General features: G+C 39.2%; 1 protein-coding gene and 1 long non-coding RNA gene across 3 annotated transcripts in view; both read left to right on the top strand.

Annotated features, from left to right (window-relative positions):
- Positions 1 to 894: 894 nt before the first annotated feature.
- On the top strand, positions 895 to 2589 carry LOC146628339 (uncharacterized). Its single transcript, XR_014906407.1, has 3 exons — positions 895 to 1073; positions 1213 to 1341; positions 1602 to 2589. It is a non-coding gene; the product is annotated as an uncharacterized LOC146628339 (long non-coding RNA).
- Positions 2590 to 4245: 1656 nt separating this feature from the next.
- LOC146628338 (solute carrier family 23 member 2) overlaps positions 4246 to 21437 on the top strand; it is an 84390-nt gene continuing 67198 nt past the window's right edge. Inside the window, exons 1-2 of one of the 2 annotated variants that reach the window (XM_085359471.1) lie at positions 4246 to 4265; positions 19661 to 19760. In XM_085359471.1, the coding sequence (XP_085215597.1) occupies positions 19689 to 19760 (72 nt within the window). In that variant the 5' untranslated portion in view covers positions 4246 to 4265; positions 19661 to 19688. Of the gene's footprint in view, positions 4266 to 19136; positions 19761 to 21437 lie in introns of those variants that run through there. The other variant, XM_085359470.1, reaches the window with a different exon arrangement.

Genomic DNA, 21437 nt, shown 5'->3' with positions numbered 1-21437 from the left:
ATTATAACATGGTTATAACACGGTTGGTTATAACATGGTTGGTCATAACACGGTTGGTCATAACATGGTTGGTTATAACACCATTGGTTATAACATGGTTATAACATGGTTGGTTATAACATGGTTATAACATGGCTGGTTATAACATGTTTATAACATGGTTGGTCATAACATGGTTGGTTATAGCATGGTTACAACACGGTTGGTTATAACATGGTTGGTCATAACACAGTTATAACATGGTTGGTTTTAACATGGTTATAATATGGTTGGTTATAACATGGTTATAACATGGTTGTTACAACATGGTTGGTTATAACATGGTTTGTTATAACATGGTTTTAACATTAAATCAAATAATGCAACAGCACCATTGCCTTTAGTCCATAGTCACATATCCCACAATTATATATTATTAGATATTATTCTTTAACATGTCAATGTTGTTGAAACAGGAGCTTTAGTGACCGTCATACGGTCTTGTTCAGTGTTGTGAACGTCAGCTCTTTCAGCTGCTAGTGAGTGAGGCTGTGAAGTTGTGTGTCAGCTGGAGGAGGCGAAAACGGCACTCTTCCAATTGATACTGTTGCAAGTGAGTACCAAATCCGATAGTAATGTTCTTTTCAGTATCGATTTGTATCGCCGAGTATAATTTTTTTTTGACAACCCTAATTGTGACATTCATGGTTTGGTTCTGACATTAAACTGGTCGGTGACACAAAAAAAGGTTGTGGACTGCTGTGTTGCTCTTTCTTTATTGATTTTTTTCATTGATCTTGGTTGACATAGTTAGATAACAAATACGTAGAAAAATGTGTGTACATGTTAATAATTAATGGCGGATGAGTAGATGACATAAAAGCAACCAAATGAGATCATTTGTCAGAAGTCTGTTAAGTGGTGAAATTTGGAAGATGAATCTCAACAGTTTATTTTTGATTTTGTTGTTTTGTGGCCTGGCTGTGGCCTAGGATACTATCAAAACCAATGCCATGACAGAAAAATTAAATTCTTTGGAAATCAAGATGATGAACATTGAAAGCAAGCTGGAAAACTTCAGCTGGGACAAAAAGGTAAAGAATAAAGCTGAAGCAGACGTTTTTGGGTTGGTTTTTTTTGTGATTTTCAACATCTGGAGAAATAAAATGATGTGAAGAATCATACTTTAACACATATCTGAAATAAACATGTTTTTTTTTCTTTTTTTCTTAGAGAGAAACACGGTCATATTCAGTGTTGGAATTGGAGTGGATTCACCATTTGGGCCCTTTGACACAGATGTAACTATGATCTACGATTACACATTTTTAAATATTGGAAATGCCTACAGCCCAGTTACAGGTAAGATTCTTCTTCACATTTTTGTGTTAGTCAAGTAAATAAAGCCCAAAAAATGTGTCATGTGATTATGCATGTTTACATTCAGTAATAACATTTGCAGATTCGTAATACTGAAACTTTTTCGAGAATTTTGAAAAAATGAAAGAGATTTAAAGATATTACAAGTGTTCAACTGAGGTGTTTCTTGCATTTATACGTGTAAAACTTGCTTCTTCAGAAAATGACAAACAATTAAAGGAGTTTACTTTTTTTTTCTCCAGGTGTCTTTACAGCACCTGTTTCAGGTGTGTACTTTAACATTTTCTCTCATTCTGGAGGTCGCCATAGAACATGGCTGCATTTATACAAGAACAATGAGGTGATCTTACACATCCATGATCACCAGTCAACTGACACAGCTGATAATGGAGAAAATGCGGCATTCCTGCAGCTGCAGCAGGGTGATACAGTGTATGTGTTTAAAGGCGGGTACACATGTCTATAAAGCCAGCACAGTAACAACTTTCAGTAGATTTTTGGTCAAACAAAACAGTTAAAAAGAGACGTACATTTCTTTGAAATTGTGTTTGGCTGCAGTGGTTCTTGTGTGTGCTCCAATAAAACACATTTAAATCATACATACAGCTGAATATGGGGTTTACTTCACTTTTGTGTTGTTAAACGATTTTAATGCTTATCAAACTAGTAAAAGACTCTTTAAATGTGGCGTGGAAATGCTAGTAAACTTGTTTTTGATGTATTTGTAACTAGTAGATGAACAATGTTATGTTTGGAAACAGTTCATGGGGAATATTCATAAAGGCCAACTGAGACATTTTTTCTACCGCTCTTTGAAACCAGGATTGAACTAAAACATTATTTTGTTCATCTCCGTCTCAGAGAAAACCAGCAACAGCTCAGAGTTACAAGATGCAATCTTGACTTATTTACAAAAGTGGCTGTTGATGTATTGCAGTTGCCAGAAAATGGCAATTCCAATATAACTGTAAAAAAAAAAGAGGAGTAATAAAGATGGCGTTGTAACAAAGTGACAACCAGACTGGTTTAGTATAGCTGTTGCTTCCTGTGGTGCATCTTTCAGAAATATGGCGAGCATTACATTCATGCGAGTAGCATGATTTATGCTGCTCTCCAAAGAAAAGCTACAAAGTGCACAGGCTGTGTGGATATGATGCAAATGTCAGGAAATACATAACAATCTGTTATCAGCCTCATTCACTGTTTGATACAGGGAGAACACAACTTCCAGTTTGTGTGAGTAAAATCAGATTTTTTTTCTCTTTGTCAGTTTAACAGTTTCTGTTTTGGCTGTCACTGTTCCCTGTCTGTTTTCTTACCTGGTTCTTCCTGACCTTGTACTTTCTCCTCACGTTCCCCTCTTTCCTCTTTCCCTCTTCGGACTGACAATCATACACAAATAAATTGTATTCAATTAGATGAAAAAATTAAATTAATATGAAAAAAAAATTCTATCAAGAATCATCTATCAGTGTACTTTCAACCAAAAGGCAAATAACCAAACCACATGAACATCTAATAAAAGATATAAATATTGAAACACTGATCCAACATTATTCTTGATTAACGGATCATTTGATTTTACACTTTTACCTGAATGTGGCTCCTTTTTTTGAAAAAACTTCCTTATATCCATTATGAACCTGGCTGTCTCTCTGTACACACACACACACACACACACAACAGGAGTTATAAGGTTAATGGGCATTCAGTCAGTTAGCTAGTTAGTATCCATTTCAAACAGGACAGTGGTAACAACAGTAGGCTACGGACAATTATAAGTTTTAGATTTTAAATAGGCTGTATACATTTCAATGGGAGCAACAGGGCGGCCAAATGTCACTGATTTTACTACAGAGCAGGACGGATTGTAGGTTAGCAAACATTGTCGGAAAACACGTTTTCAACACTGCAGGTTAACTGGGTGTAATGTTTTTCAGCTAAAAAGAAACATGGCCTGACTCCTACCTAACTATATAAAGAGTAACTTAGGGTTAAATGGAGCTAATATGTCCTGTTTTAAGCCAGGCACTTACACCTCCGCTCCGCTGCCTCTCAGCCACCATCGCGCTGGCAGAAAGGGTGCTAGAGCTGGAACAAACCATTTTGGGAGAGGGTGGTTATCTATACTTTTGTTGTTAAAATGTTACGTCTCAACCAAGTTCTGTATGCTTTTTATATTTTTAGTAGTGTGACACACACACAGCAAATATTGTAAAAAAAAAAGTAAGAAATCTTTGGGGGTGCTTCGATTCATTTTGAAAAATGGGCTAAAATCGCCCCTGGTCTGTCTTATAAAAATACACATGGACTGACTCAATTCTTTCACAGCAAAGCAATAAGATCCAGTTTCATTTTCATGATAGTAAGATTTTGGATCAAATGCTTTCTTAGCCTAATATTTGACAGCTAACTTGGTGTTAGATATTACTGTTAGTGGTTGTATGTTAGCATTTAGTTAGTGGTTATTCTATGTATTTTATGTTAGTTGTTGTATATTATGTGTTCCTTTTCCAAAGACTCTATACTGAATTCCCCATTTTACAAAGTTTATACATACTACTTCATTATCTTCTCCTTTGTCGTTTTAACCAGGTTTCCTCTGTACAGATATTTTCTGTTGTCCTTCCTTTGAAATTCAGTGATTCCTTTAAACTATTCTCCAATTTTCTCCAAACCTTTAGTGTCCCACTCTAAAATAATCATATTGTCTTCTCTTCTGGTCCTCCTGCCTTCTTATCTGTCTTGGTTCACTTATTAACTCCCAGAGCGTGTCTTTTATACAAAAAATTAATCTAATCCATTCACAGTTTTTTCTGTTGTTCTGTTTCTGTCTTGCTGTTTAGTGTTTCAGTTGGTCCATGCAATTTATCAGATAAGCAATCAGCAAAATCATCTTCTGCAATGTAAGTGTACAATGACTTTCCTGTCAGTCATATGTCTATTTCACAAAACTTTTTTCGTTAATTCTTTACAGCTTCTATGCAACTTATACTGTGAACTTCTTTAACTTCTATTTCTATTTCCATATCTTTTCTCCTAACCTCACATCCCCCATAGGTCACCCTGTGCTGCCTACCACAGTTATCTTTTGCATTATCACAGTCTCCATATCTGTGCTCACCCCCACACTTAGAGCACCTCTGCTTCCATTTGCACACTGCAATGCTCATATCTCTGACACTTGTAGCACCTGAGGGGAGGAAGCACAGAAGAGTTCATCACCCCCCCCCCCCCCCCCCCCCCCCCCCCCCGACTGTCTAATCTGTACCTTTGGAATGAATTCCAAAGGCACTGATAAGTTATCAGCTCTCTCCCCATAGTTGTTTTAGACGATTTCTTCAGTCAGTAATTCTCACTATCATGCATGTTTTGTTTAGGTTTCTCTAGATCGCTGCCCACTGGCATTCCTGTAATCACTCCCCACATTAATTTAGTCCCTCTAATATTCAAAAAGGTTGATTCTGTTCATCTGGACATAGTGTTTTCAGTGGGAGAAATGTTTCATCACTCATCCACGTGAACACAATAAACGTTTTAGGATTTCCTTACCTGAATGACTGAGCATGTATAAAGACACCCTCTCCCATTATCTTTGACAATTTTAGTTAGTTGCCTCTCCAAACTTCTTTTTTGGTTCCCTAGGCAAAACTACTGAGTATTAATTAATCTTACTTTCTAAATTTTACGTCCCTTACATCTATTTCTATTTTATCAACCACCCCTCCAGTTTCTTTGATCTGTCATTCACCTACAAAGTCATCCCATATAGTCATGTTAGTGACATATTCAACTCTGGTCGCTTTCAAGACAGTAAATAAAATTCTTGTCCTCTCTGCTGAGTCTCCAGACATGATCACATTTTTTGTTAAACTGACCTCCCCTAGCCCTAAACTTTGCATGTCTCTACTTGGCTCTCTTCTCGCTTCACCGATTTCCCTGCATGAAATCAAAACGTGTTGTACTATTTATCTTTCTTAACACTGATTACAGTATTAAGTTGCATTCTTACGCAATTTACGTGCCATTCAAATTACTGCATCCAGCTTGAAGTCTGCTGATAATCACATGCTCCTTCCTCTTAGAGCCCCTGCTTCTCTACACGCATTAATGAGATGTTTTTTGCCTGTTCAGTTAAACGTGAATTATGTGATAAAAATTCGTAAACCATCTCTAGGTGCTTGCTTGCTGTCCCTGTATCAATAGACAATAATGCTGACAGTGAGTGAATCACTGCATTTTAGCTTCTTACTATTCCTCACACCTTCAAGCCACTGCACACAAATCCTCTACATATACACTTGAATTAGATGTTCTTCTCCCAGTGATGATCTTATGTGGAAATAACAGTTGTTGCTGTCTGTGGCTCCTTAGACCCATCTGTGAAAATCTGAATGTAATCGCTGTAATCCCTGTGCCTGTGATGTTCCTGGACCAAATCTGGTGCTTTATGGTTGTTCTTAATATTTAACAATTCAGTTTCTGTATTTCTTGCACTACCACTGCACCCTATAATACCAATTTGGCTAACGATCCATACACTACAAATTCATACTCTGACTTTTGGCTTTATTAATTTGACATATGTTCTTCAGCAGCATCTTAGCAGCTCCCCAGCGTAGATAATATTAATAAATAATTTAATAAAGCTTTGCTTTATTACTCTGCTAAACTGATCGGTAGGTTAATCTTTAGTCAAAATACAGCCACAGAAAGCAAAACTATTTTAACTGTTTGAGTCATATCTTTAAAATTCTTTCTTCCATTTTTTTCTTGTTTTCAGAGTTCATATCTTTATTTATTTTTTTCACTAACAATTTAAAACTTCACTCTAGTTCCCATGTTTGCTCTTGGCAATTTTCTTCCTACAACTTAACAACTTAACTGTCGACCCATCGATTTTTACTGTTTATCTTGTTCAGGGTCACTGGATATGAACAGGTCAGCAGCTTGTTGCATTGCTAACACAGAGAGACAAACAGCACATCACATCTACAAGCATTTTAGATCATTAGCCAATTAACCTAAACCTACTAACTGCATGTGTTTAGACTGTAAGAGGAAGCTGGAGCATGCCCTGGTCAGGACCTTCTTGCTTTGAGGGAACAGTGCTAACCACTAAACATCAGATGTTCAACGAAATTAGAAGCAACTCCCTAGCAGCAATATTTGCAAAAAAAATCAATAAAAACAAATCTAAAAATACCAGCTATACAGCTATAAATGTAAATGTAGAAAATAGATGACTGAAAAATAATAATAATAGAAATGAAATTATAATTTAAGGTAACCTTATGTTACCTTAAATTAACTGACAGTGATTCTTGTCACTGATGGATGCTTTGTTGGTAGATTATCCACCTTTTCTTCCTGTGATTTTTCACCAAGGATTTAAAAACTATATTCACTAATAAAATATATGGGTTGACCTTAGCTATGTAAGGAGCACATGCTTGTAACTTGTTTTCACTTGGATATGGAGCTACTGTGTGAATGCACAAGGATCACAAGGATCCATGGTTAATCAAAACCTTGAAGTAAAGCTCTGATCCATTCTTTTCACGTTTCATTCATTCGTCGCTGTCTGCCAGAACTGTCCTAACATTAGAATGTTTTTAACTATACTATATGTTTACCTGCAATATATAAAATATTTTAATAGTATATTTTTATATAAAACCTGCAAGTGTGTACACTATATGAAAAATACTTTATTCAAATTATGAAAATCAAAACAATTCCAAACAACCTTAAACTTTCTTCAGCATTAGATAGTTGTGCTCTTTTGGCTTATTACATTTTTTGCAACACTGTTAAGTGTGAGCTGAGATACCAAAGAAGTAAGATGCACTAAAACCAGCATCAAAGGGGAAATAAATGAGTACCTTAAAACTGTCCTGCTGACTGTTACTTCTTATTTCTCCAGACATGAATACAATTCAAGCATTATTCAGTTATAAACACCTAGGCAAAATAGAAACCATGACCAAGGAGTCTCTTTGTCTCTCTGTTTGAGTATGTTTTGTAGTTACATAAAGAAAGCCATAAATAAGTGTTAAAGTCAGCAATCCCAAGCTGTTTTACCTCCTTTCAGTCAACTCAACATGGTGCAGTGCACACTGAGAAGAACATTAAACCAAATCCTTTCATAAAAACAGTTGCACTTTTTCTTGTCAAGCAGACTTCTAATAGCTGCAACTTGGAGACCACAACTTAAACTTCAAGGCAGATAATGGCATATGCGCTAAAATATAAAGTGATACAGCAGATAGAGTGATAACACTCCAAAATGAGAAAAAATAGTTTGTATAGTATGTTTTGCATACTGTGAAAAGGGATTAATTTATTAACCAATAGAGCTATGAATTGAAAAATGAGTGTTGTTTCACGCTTATTTTTCAATTTCTTGTGCTGTGCTGTTTAAAATGCCAGAACTAAAAGCCTTAGTCATTTTGTGCTCTTTGGTCAGCAGTGCTATTTAACGTCAGTCATTAATATGACATAATCTAAAATTTCAACAGCACAAAAATTCTGTCAATTAAAAATAAACAAGAATAAAAACATAGTCTGTTACATTAGATTTACACATATTAAAAAAACCCAACAAAAAACATCCATTCACCGCCCCATTCCCTTCCACTTACCCTTATCAGGGTCATGGGGGAGCTAGAGCCTATCCCAGCTATCAGAGGGTGAGAGATGGGGTAAAAAACTATACCCCAAATAAAACTATAAATATATATTTATAACCGTCGATTCCTACATATCAGACTATCGGAATAATACGGTGGCTGGGAAGTGCAAATCGCAACAAATTAAAAAACCATAACAAATTAAAAACCCGCAACAAATTAAAAAACCCCGCAACAAATTAAAAAAACCCACAACAAATTACAAAAACCTGCAACAAATTACAAAAACCCACAACAAATTAAAAAACCCCACAACAAATTACAAAAACCCGCAACAAATTACAAAAACCCACAACAAATTACAAAAACTCGCAACAAATTAAAAAAACCCACAACAAATTACAAAAACCCACAACAAATTACAAAAACCCACAACAAATTAAAAATCTTTGACGGAAAGGGATTGTCTGAAATACCGGAAGTGACGCAACGATTAGCCTAATAGGGCTTTTGGAGCGTGGCCATGATTTTTGGTTGAGGCGCCATGTTTCTGCGCCAAACAAAGCGCTAGCGAAAGAGGAGCGAAAGTACATGGATAACACCAGCTATGGTTCGTACTTGCTGTGCGGTCGGTTGTAAAGTTAGATCGCACGACCGGCAAGGGAATAAGGTTGAAAATGGTTTATCTTTTCATTCTTTCCCCACCTGGGCGCAACATGAGACAGCTCTTGTATCAGAGTCAAAGGAGCTTTCAAAGAAAAGCGTCTGGACTTAAAGTCAGCAAAGAGGTACAGAAAAGAAGACCAGACACCAGCGAGGGAGGATAAGAAGGACAGACGCAACAACATTGTCATCCCCTATGTAGCCGGTGTATCAGAGAAACTCAGGAGAGTTTTCTCCAAGCATGACATCCCAGTGTATTTCAGACCCAACAACACGCTCAGACAGAAACTGGTTCACCCGAAAGACAAAACGCCAAGACACAAACTTAACAATGTGGTGTATGCTGTACAGTGCAGCGAGGAATGCCCAGACCTCTACATTGGAGAGACCAAACAGCCACTTCACAAGCGCATGGCACAACACAGAAGAGCCACCTCCACAGGACAAGACTCAGCAGTCCATCTGCATCTTAAGGATAAAGGTCACTCTTTCGAGGATGCCAATGTTCACATTTTGGACAGAGAGGACAGATGGTTTGAAAGAGGAGTGAAAGAAGCCATCTATGTCCACTGTGAGCGACCATCTTTGAACAGAGGCGGGGGTTTACGACACCAACTCTCTGCCATCTATAATCCAGTTTTGAGATCCCTTCCCAGACGCCTTAACGCCCACTCACATCCTGGGCCATCTGACCTCAGGAATTCGCATGATAAGGTGGGGCCAGGTTTCACAATGAACACACCTGAAACTCTGGCTGATTTGGACCCACGCCCAGTTTCACACCTTGGCTCAGGCGATTAGAGGATCATCAAGGGGTCCTTTTGTCCCTCTTTGGGGGGGGGTTACTCCCACTAGGTTTATATCTGGGACTCTCCACCATTTGACCTTAGAACTGAAGAAGCTTCTCGGATGAGAGGTGAAACGTCTTCAAGCAACTTAAAGAAGTCCAGACGCTTTTCTTTGCAAGCTCCTTTGACTACGATGACCTAGATGACTGAGAACCTTCACAGACCTCTTGTATCAGATGTTACCAAAAGAAGGCGTCTAGTCTGGATAGCAGCTGTGAGACGAGCTGATATCCAGTTCTCTTCCATCTCCAAATATCTGTTGGTGTGCTCCAGACATTTTCATTCCGGTAAGTTATAGATATGTTCATATCACTCTTTATCTGGTCTTTAAGTCTGACGTCACTAGCATGGGCTCAAACGGCTGCTGCAGGTCCATAAATCACTGAGAGTTGAAAAACTATCTAAAGTCTTTCATCTGTAATAAAATGATCAGCGCTCTGCTCTACCATGTGTAACAATTGAGTTTATCATCCAGGCAACCATGAAAACGAAGCGGAATTTATGACATTTAACAGAGTTAGAAGTTAGCAGGAAGTTAGCTCGCTAGCTTCCATCTAAATGAGGGATTTTGGAAACAAATTCAAACGTACAGCTCTGCTATCACTTTCAACATAAATGAAGGCAGAAAACTAAACAGCAGTGACGTTTTCTAGGGTTACTGAAGGTTATATATAATGATTTGCTACGTCACCACTAGCGACACAGCTATGTTAGCATAATATAAACAGGCTAACTTTTTTCCACTTGATAAAAGTTATCGTTAGGATTCTCGGTGGTCTGGAACAAATATACAGTGGGGCAAAAAAGTATTTAGTCAGCCACCGATTGTGCAAGTTCCCCCGCCTAAAATGATGACAGAGGTCAGTAATTTGCACCAGAGGTACACTTCAACTGTGAGAGACAGAATGTGAAAAAAAAATCCATGAATCCACATGGTAGGATTTGTAAAGAATTTATTCGTAAATCAGGGTGGAAAATAAGTATTTGGTCAATAACAAAAATACAACTCAATACTTTGTAACATAACCTTTGTTGGCAATAACAGAGGTCAAACGTTTACTATAGGTCTTTACCAGGTTTGCACACACAGTAGCTGGTATTTTGGCCCATTCCTCCATGCAGATCTTCTCGAGAGCAGTGATGTTTTGGGGCTGTCGCCGAGCAACACGGACTTTCAACTCCCGCCACAGATTTTCTATGGGGTTGAGGTCTGGAGACTGGCTAGGCCACTCCAGGACTTTCAAATGCTTCTTACGGAGCCACCCCTTTGTTGCCCGGGCGGTGTGTTTTGGATCATTGTCATGTTGGAAGACCCAGCCTCGTTTCATCTTCAAAGTTCTCACTGATGGAAGGAGGTTTTGGCTCAAAATCTCACGATACATGGCCCCATTCATTCTGTCCTTAACACGGATCAGTCGTCCTGTCCCCTTGGCAGAAAAACAGCCCCATAGCATGATGTTTCCACCCCCCATGCTTCACAGTAGGTATGGTGTTCTTGGGATGCAACTCAGTATTCGTCTTCCTCCAAACACGACGAGTTGAGTTTATACCAAAAAGTTCTACTTTGGTTTCATCTGACCACATGACATTCTCCCAATCCTCTGCTGTATCATCCATGTGCTCTCTGGCAAACTTCAGACGGGCCTGGACATGCACTGGCTTCAGCAGCGGAACACGTTTGGCACTGCGGGATTTGATTCCCTGCCGTCGTAGTGTGTTACTGATGGTGACCTTTGTTACTTTGGTCCCAGCTCTCTGCAGGTCATTCACCAGGTCCCCCCGTGTGGTTCTGGGATCTTTGCTCACCGTTCTCATGATCATTTTGACCCCACGGGATGAGATCTTGCGTGGAGCCCCAGATCGAGGGAGATTATCAGTGGTCTTGTATGTCTTCCATTTTCTGATGATTGCTCCCACAGTTGATTTTTTCACACCAAGCTGCTTGCCTATTGTAGATTCACTCTTCCCAGTCTGGTGCAGGTCTACAATACTTTTCCTGGTGTCCTTCGAAAGCTCTTTGGTCTTGGCCATGGCGGAGTTTGGAGTCTGACTGTTTGAGGCTGTGGACAGGTGTCTTTTACACAGATGATGAGTTCAAACAGGTGCCATTCATACAGGTAACGAGTGGGGGACAGAAAAGCTTCTTACAGAAGACGTTACAGGTCTGTGAGAGCCAGAGATTTTCCTTGTTTGAGGTGACCAAATACTTATTTTCCACCCTAATTTACGAATAAATTCTTTACAAATCCTACCATGTGAATTCATGGATTTTTTTTCACATTCTGTCTCTCACAGTTGAAGTGTACCTCTGGTGCAAATTACTGACCTCTGTCATCATTTTAAGTGGGGGAACTTGCACAATCGGTGGCTGACTAAATACTTTTTTGCCCCACTGTAATCTCATGGCAGGTTGCTGTAAAAGGACCAAACTTCAGCCAGGAGAGCAACTGAGATAATTCATCCACAAGGATGTATAGGATTAGTCATTCACATACTGCTGCATAGGCTGGGCTGTAGCTACATCGTAAGGTTTTAAAAACTGAGCTTTCAAATGATTAGTGGTGATAAAAGCAGAGGGAGGCCAACAGTGATCACTGACTGCTTTTAGGAGCGCTTTGTTTGGCCCAGAAACATAGCGCCTCAACCAAAAATCATGGCCACGCCCCCTCTCGTGACATCACGCTCCAAAAGCCCAATCCGGTTGTTCAGTCTGACGTCACTAGCCGTGTCTGGACCTAAACTCCGCTGCAGGTCCATATATCAAATGATCACTATGGCATTACTGAGAGTTGAAAAACTGTCTAAAGTCTTTCATCTTTAACACTTAGACCCCCGGAGAGCAGTCATTTTGGTTTTCTACCTTAGACCCCTGCGGAGTCATCATTTTGCGTTTCTACCTTTAAAAGCCGGAGAGCAGTCAGTCAAATGCTGGAGTCGTTCATATGTATATTAGGTCGTTACCTAGGAATTCTGGAGGGAGGGGAGTGGGGGTGAGTGATTGAGGGGGTGGGGGAGTGGAGTGTTTCAGTTTGCCATCTTAGGGAGAAATCAACACATGTCCTTTGTATGTCCTTTGTTGCTGACATTTATTGATAAAAACAGTACAAAAAACCAACCATTTGTACACATATTTACAAATGGCCTGCTGAGTGGTGCATGGAGCATGTTCATTGGTTCATGGACCTCCCTGAACTAATGGCATTTATGGCAGCAACAAAAGCGGTGAGCTTCCTTTTGTGTTTCATCTTGATGCATTCTCAATCATCCAGGGAAACAAATCTCCAAAAGTCACCAACTTGGAGTGTTTCAGTTTGCCATCTTAGGGAGAAATCAACACACATGGGTGTAGGTCCTTTGTTGCTGACATTTATTGATGAAAACAGTACAAAAAACCAACCATTTGTACACATATTTACAAATAATGATAAAAAGTGAGTGAGTACATTTCAACATTTTCAGTAAATGCCATTAGTTCAGGGAGGTCCATGAACCAATGAACATGCTCCATGCACCACTCAGCAGGCCATTTGTAAATATGTGTACAAATGGTTGGTTTTTTGTACTGTTTTTATCAATAAATGTCAGCAACAAAGGACATACAAAGGACATGTGTTGATTTCTCCCTAAGATGGCAAACTGAAACACTGAAACACTCCACTCCCCCACCCCCTCAATCACTCACTGAGTGATTGAGGGGGTGGGGGAGCTGCTAAAAGCGGTGAGCTTCCTTTTGTGTTTCATCTTGATGCATTCTCAATCATCCAGGGAAACAAATCTCCAAAAGTCACCAACTTGGAGTGTTTCAGTTTGCCATCTTAGGGAGAAATCAACACACATGGGTGTAGGTCCTTTGTTGCTGACATTTATTGATAAAAACAGTACAAAAAACCAACCATTTGTACACATATTTACAAATGGCCTGCTGAGTGGTGCATGGAGCAAGTTTTGGGTGGCTTGCGACCTAAAATCCAAGTACACAGATGCAAAAAAAATCAGGCCACTGTGCGATGTGTTCACTGCTACAGGTACACATGTGGTAAATGCAGACGACAGATACCGTGGCAGTGCCAGGATTGTGAGTGATTGCTGAAAATGTTGAAATGTACTCACTCACTTTTTATCATTATTTGTAAATATGTGTACAAATGGTTGGTTTTTTGTACTGTTTTCATCAATAAATGTCAGCAACAAAGGACCTACACCCATGTGTGTTGATTTCTCCCTAAGATGGCAAACTGAAACACTCCAAGTTGGTGACTTTTGGAGATTTGTTTCCCTGGATGATTGAGAATGCATCAAGATGAAACACAAAAGGAAGCTCACCGCTTTTGTTGCTGCCATAAATGCCATTAGTTCAGGAAGGTCCATGAACCAATGAACATGCTCCATGCACCACTCAGCAGGCCATTTGTAAATATGTGTACAAATGGTTGGTTTTTTGTACTGTTTTTATCAATAAATGTCAGCAACAAAGGACATACAAAGGACGTGTTGATTTCTCCCTAAGATGGCAAACTGAAACACTCCACTCCCCCACCCCCTCAATCACTCACCCCCACTCCCCTCCCTCCAGAATTCCTAGGTAACGACCTAATATACATATGAACGACTCCAGCATTTGACTGACTGCTCTCCGGCTTTTAAAGGTAGAAACGCAAAATGATGACTCCGCGGTCAATTTAGCCAATTTAGCTTCCACTTCCACCATTTGACTGCTCTCGGGTTTTATAGGTAGAAAGGTAGAAGCCTGGGGATGCTAGTGTTAATAAAATGATCAGCGTTCTGCTCTACCAGGTGTAACAATTGAGTTTAGCATCCAGGCATCCATGAAAATGGAATTTATGACATTTAACAGAGTTAGAAGTTAGCAGGGAGTTAGCTCGCTAGCTTCTATCTAAATACAATATAGCAGAGGTGGGACCAAGTCATTGTTTTGCAAGTCTCAAGTAAGTCTCAAGTCTTTATCCACAAGTCAAAAGTCAAGTCTCAAGTAATGTCAGGCAAGTCAGAGTCGAGTCTCAAGTCACTGGTGTAAAAGTCCGAGTAAAGTCACAAGTCTGAAATTTTGAATTTCAAGTCGTTTCGAGTCTTTAAAAAAAAAACGAAAAAATAATGTTGCAGTTATATGCTAAATGTAAATATTAGACCATGTAATTTTTAAATCTGTGTTTTTCTCAACACATGACGAAATAGTGAACGTAGAAAATATACACAAATTGTGAAATTGCACCTCTATAAAATGCAGCTCAATTAAACCTAGCTCCTAGAATAATTTTCACCGACGGTTCTGAGATAAGCTGCATGTTATTCTTGGATGCGGTTGTAGGACTGGCTTTAAAATCGCTTGACAAAAATATCATATACATTAAAAAAACTGCATCACCAACGTAGCCTGGACAACATTTGCTAGTTAGATGAAGTCAGCTATCTCATCGTAGCATATTTATATGCATATTTATAATCATACGGTTCTTGGAGTGAGTGCATACACTCATGAAGTTTAGTAACTTCAGGTCACTGCAACAAGCCCAGGTACAGTTTACCGACAGATGGGTACAGGACCTTGAAATGCACAGTGTAGAACGAAAGACCATCGTACCTATCATAAGTTTACCAGTCTCACAAATCGTCGTCATAAATACACATTCGTTAACCGTTTATTAATATAACCTTTGAGCTCAATGGTAATTAATTAGTAGTGGAAATAATTTCTGGTTCGCATTACTGAAATGTAGCAGTGACAATAATATTGTATGCTGTAATCGCACTGGGCAATTGGTGATACAAAAACCTGTTTTACCCTGTGAATAAAAGTATATGTTTTTGTCAATGTACCATGGTAATAACAGAAGCGAAACACAATATTGTGTCAGGACAATTCACTATTTATGCACAATAAATAAAGGAGCATAGCGTGACAATTTCTGTTCAGCGCCAGACTTGCTTGTAACCTATATCACCAATTATGTTAAGAAAAATGACGTATTAACTACTACAAAACTCTGACCTTTGTGGGAATGCTTGGAGCAGACTAACCTGTGAGCTGGAGTGTTCTGGGACGTTATATTTTGTCTTTGAATGGCTGCAATCCAGGCCATCCGTCGCCTCTTTGTTACTTCGGAAACATGGCTCGAACAATTTCTCTTCAACGACGTAATCCGATAACAACCGATCTCTTTACCCGTCGGCTTCCCGTGGCTGTCATGCGACCGGCTATTGCAGTTAATAATACAACAGCTTCTTGACATTTTTGTGTTTCTTTTTATCGCTGTGTGACTGATTTCAATTGAAAGCCTGCGTGCGCTAATACCTCTTGCCACGAGTTCCCAGAATCCTTTGTGGTTTTACCCCTGAATGACGTCACATTTTCAATCTCTATATAATATGCATGTTAAATTTTATATTTGGGGTGAAATATCAAGTCTTTTCAAGTAAACCGGTTCAAGTCCAATTCAAGTCCCAGGTCATTGGTGTAAAAGTCCAAGTCAAGTCACAAGTCTTAGAAAATTTTTTCAAGTCAAGTCTAAAGTCATAAAATTAATGACTCGAGTCTGACTCGAGTCCAAGTCATGTGACTCGAGTCCACACCTCTGCAATATAGCATGTCCTGACTGCGGGGTTTTGGAAACAAATTAAAACGTACACCTCTGTTATCACTTCCAACATAAATGAAGACAGAAAACTAAACAGCAGTGACGTTTGTAGGGTTACTGAAGTTGGGCTAGCTGGTATATAATGATGTGCTACGTCACCGCTAGCGACACAGCTATGTTAGCATAATATAAACAGGCTAACTTTTTTTCCACTCGATAACAGTTAACGTGAGTGTTCTCGGTGGTCAGGAACAAATGTAATCGCATGGCAGGAGGCTGTAAAACATAGGTGCCAAACTCTGGCCCGCAGCCTAATTACATTTGGCCCAAGAAGCCATACCAAATTACTATTGGAGCTGGCCTACTGGTATTATAGAGCTAATATATATATTGTTTAGTATTAAGCTTTGCTTGTTCCATATTCAGTTTTTCAGCAAAACTTGTTTGAGTCCATAAGAAAAGATTCATTCTTATATCTAGAGGAAGATTTTTTTTCAGTAAATATTAACGTTAGCCCGCGACTTTGTTCCAGTTTTGAATTTTGGCCCACTGTGTATTTGAGTTTGACACCCCTGCTGTAAAAGGACCAAACTTCAGCCAGGAGAACAACTGAGATAATCCATCCATAATACGAAGTTAGTCATTCATATACTGCTGCATGGGCTGGGCTGTAGTTACATCCTAAGGAGCTTTTTGAGATCAAATACAAGAAAATACATAGCATTAAACATGTTAACAACACAAAAGCCATATTAGGCCCGGAAGTAGGATTCGTCGCGTCATCACTGAACAACCGGATTAGGCTAATCGTTGCGTCACTTCTGGTATTTCAGACAATCCCTTTCCGTCAAGGATTTTTAATTTGCTGTCGGTTTTTGTAAATTGTTGTGGGGTTTTTTAATTTGTTGTGGGTTTTTGTAATTTGTTGTGGGGTTTTTTAATTTGTTGTGGGTTTTTGTAATTTGTTGTGGGTTTTTGTAATTTGTTGTGGGTTTTTGTAATTTGTTGTGGGGTTTTTAATTTGTTGTGGTTTTTTAATTTGTTGCGATTTGCACTTCCCAGCCACCGTAGAATAACCTTAGGTAGCCAAGTTTAACTAGCAACAAAAACAAAATCTTAACCATTAGAAAAACCATAAAAAAATTCACATCAGTTCAACAGATATCATTAATTACAGCAACATTAATGAATGGTTTATTCAATCAGGATTTATAGTATATTATAGCACAGAAACAGCAATAGTAAAGGATATGAATGATAACTTATGGCCTCTGGCAGTGGAGTCATCTCTGTGGTTGTTCTACTAGACCAACGTTCAATACTGCTGACCACAGTATACTACAGAGTTTTATTACAGAGATTAAAACACCATTGGTACTGCACTGCAATGGTTTGTATCATATCAATCTAATCGATTCCAGTATATGCATGTAAATAGAGTCTTGCTCACACTCAACAGTTAGTCACAGGGTTCCACAGGGTTCAGTGGTGACATCGATGCATTTTATATTCTAAATGCTTCCCTTGGGCAATATAATTAGAAACCTGCACATATTTTTTATTGCAGGGTCATCAGATCCAGCTGTAAATATATGCTTTGTAAAATTAGAGAGGATGTTTGTCTCCCAAATTTACTAACTTATTCTGTTCACAATTCTTTTGTGAACAAAATAAGTGACAATTTTTATTGCACAATTTTAAAGCATTTCTAGGTGGTGGGAGGCTTCCACTTGGCCAGTCTCTGAATATCCTCTCAGTTTTTCGTGGATGATGTGGTTCTGTTGGCTTCATCAGGTGGTGGACTCCAGCTCGTACTGGAGCGGTTCGCAGCCGAATGTGATGCGGCCGGAATGAGAATCAGCACCTCCAGGTCTGAGGCCAAGATCCTCACCAAAAAAGGGTGGTGTGCCCACTCTGGGTCAGGGATGAGCTACTGCCCCAAGTGGAGGAGTTTAAGTATCTTGGTGTCTTGTTCATGAGTGAGGGGAGACGAGAGCTGGTGCTGTGGCTGCAGTGATACAGACATAGTACCAGTCCATCGTGGTGAAGAGAGAGCTGAGCATAAAGGCAAAGCTCCTCTCCCAGTCAATTTACATCCCCAAGCTCATCTATGGTCACGAGCCTTGGGTAGTGACATGGATACAAGCAGCAGGAATTAGCTTTCTCCAAAGGGTGGCTGGCCTCTCTATTAGGGAGTCTGCCAGAGTAGAGCTCAAAGTACTCTAGAGCGGCTCTGCCACATCGAAAGGAGCCAATTGAGGAGGTTCGTGCATCTGACAAGGATGCTTCTGTTCCGGGTATGTCCCACCGGGATGAGGCCCCAGGGTAGAGCCAGGACACGCTGGTGAAATTATATCTCTTAGTTGGCCTGGGAAACCCTTGGTGTTACCCTGGACAAGCTGGAGGAGGTGGCTGGGGAGAGGGAGGTCTAGGTTTCTCTGCTTAGGCTGCTGCCCCCGTGACCCAGCTCCCGATAAGTGGAAGAAGATGGATGGATGGCTGGATGGTGTGTGTTGTCTGGCTTCTGCATAACAAAAAACAAAAAAAAGTAACTTTAGTGGTTGAATGTTATGGGTGATTAATTAATTTTCCAGTTCATTGTTTTCCCTAATAAATAACAATATTACTTTTAGTTTTAAAAAAGGTTTAGATAGATTTCTAAAACATTTAAGTTTTCTTGTTTTACGAGAGGTGGTCAAATAAATTTGTTAAGCACTGTTACAATGAGAAATGCAGAATAAAGTCTAGTTATAAGGTGTTTAGTTAAAGAAGGCAAGGTTTCTATAGGAGAAATACAGAAATCTGCATTTAAGCTTCTGAAATGCTTTATTGTTGTGTGAGCACTTAATTTTTCCATGTTGGACGTAAAATGCATAATTATGTAACGTCTTTGAACTAGTTTGCTCATGATAGCACTCGAGGTCAATCTCTTTATCACTGAGCTGTTGCAAATTAATAGACCACAAAAAAACAATTCTAGGAGAAAATAAATTATATTGCTTATAAGGAAAGATGATTGTGCGTCACAGTAAGTTTCAAAAGTTTTTTTAAATTAAGTTTTTGCCTCAGTGCAGTGAGCAAAATACAATGATTTGTGATTTATTTTAATACAGTTGCAATTAGTGTCGGGTATCGTAATGTGTCAAGTGGAAACATGGTATCCATGGATCCAATCCAAAGATGAACATCAAAAGCTGAAATCTGCCACTTTGTTAAATTCCTTAAATATTTCACCTGCAAATATTTGATAACAGTATGATTCATGTGTAAATAAAGATGCATGTGACAAACTTGCTTCGCTATTCTCAATAGGTCCATCATCACACAACAGCAGGCACATGACCCAAAGTCAGAGTAACTAGAGCTCACACTCACCCAGCAGCAGTCCAGAAAGTTTTCAGAGCCAAAGAGGAGATTACAAAATAACTAAGCCGTTCTCTTTCTGACTGCGATAGTCAGCATTCCTAGCGAAACTAGGGAAATGGGTTATTAATGTTGTCCCTTTTATTTCTGTGCTCAGTTAGAGATTTACTCCCACCTTGTGTGTTTTTGTATTTATGCGGAGTTTACAACACCTTGCCTGATTTTCCACAATGCATCTCACGACAGAAGAAACAATAGAGCTTGGACTCAATGACCAGGGGACAGACAATCCTGCATTCGGGGTAAGTGATGTGTTGTCTTTATCTGCTCTAAAGTTTCCACATTGATTTTCTTTCTTCTTTCGGCGCACCGGCTGATCTTGATTGATTTTTTTGGTGTCATAAGACTCCAACTCTGTCACAAAGACAAATGGAAAACATATAATAACACAGAGTCACTACTTAAGATTTTGACAATGTTGTATGTTTGCTTATATTAGCAGACTAGAGTTAAAAAAGAGCTACAGTGTGATATCCTTTCAATACAGCACTAAGAGCTAAATGTAAGCCACTCTGGAATGTGAAATCAACAAAGGGTGCATGTGTTGCCCAAAAGGAGGGATATGTAAGTGGAGCGGACTCCATGGCTGTTTGTGTATAAATGGGGAAAAAAAAGTTTAGACTGCATGTGGTGTTCAAGTGTACACAGCTGACTTTAAGGCTGATGTTTTCCTCTTCCTACCCATGGCAATTGACTGAAGAAAGAAAATTGGAACATAAACAAACTCCACTGCAGATGGGCAAGCACGTGAATCTGTCATCATCTGCAAAACTGGGCCTTGTTTATCATATTTAGCTAACCTTGTATTATATATCAAAGCCTCCTCCTTTGGGGAAAATCACATCTTCATTTCACGTCTCTCTTTTAAGTTAGTTTTATTAAAGTGCATTGTACACAACACGCATCTACAATTGTCAAAGTTTTGTTTTAGCCTTTTTGGAAGAAAGGTCTACTTATATTTTTCTCTTAAATTTTAACCTCTACAATAGTTATCTGGCAAAAACATGCTAAAAACAAGTGTTATAAGATTATTGTGTCCCTTGAGTCTGTAGGATTTATAATACATTTATGATCCTATGTGATATTTCATTTGAGCAACAAAGTCACTTTGAGAGAAGGAAAATCAACACACACACACACATGCACACACCCCCACACACCTTGGAAGAGCAAGAGATACACGACTAAAGTAATAACAGCTCGGACATCACCTGTCTCAACAAGGCCACTTTTCATCAGTATGTCCTCTTGTGGAACCAGGACATATTGATAAAAAGTGTACTGTGGCATCCAAACCCATGAGTAGTTATGAATTAACAGACGACCAATATCCACACTGACCGAGAAGTACCTGGCACCTGGTGCAATCAAAGCAAGAGATCCAGAGACTACAGCCAGCACAATGGGAACAATAGTGAGATGCATGGACACGATAAGCCAACTCTGGTAGAAAACAGCATTTTAACTGAGCATCTGCTGAGCTAAGGATAAAGCAACTGCCTCGTCTCAGGTATGAGATCAAGTAAATAAATGGTAAATGGCCTGCATTTGTATAGCGCTTTTCTAGTCCTTAAGGACCCCAAAGCGCTTTACACTACATTCAGTCATTCACCCATTCACACACACATTCACACACTGGCGATAGCAAGCTACATTGTAGCCACAGCTGCCCTGGGGCGCACTGACAGAGGCGTTGTGCATCAAGGATGCAAGTAAAGAAAGCCCCTGTGGTGAAGAAGAATCAGGAAAGCTAATGTTAGTCGGTCAATTGAGACAATACTAGCACATTGCTGAAGAAGCTAACAGCAGTCCACGATCACTTGGCAGAACTTGATCACCTGACCATCAGGCAACTCCTGTACATAGCTTAACAGTTGAGGTTAAACGTTAAATAAACAATCAGCTTATCTATGAATAGC

The sequence above is a fragment of the Diplotaxodon limnothrissa genome, linkage group LG7 (assembly GCF_057381915.1).
Source record: "Diplotaxodon limnothrissa isolate DT_005_m linkage group LG7, D_limnothrissa_male_GT1.1, whole genome shotgun sequence".
Taxonomy (NCBI): domain Eukaryota; kingdom Metazoa; phylum Chordata; class Actinopteri; order Cichliformes; family Cichlidae; genus Diplotaxodon; species Diplotaxodon limnothrissa.
Note: the sequence above shows the minus strand (reverse complement) of the source record. Positions and strands in the feature narration are given on the sequence as shown.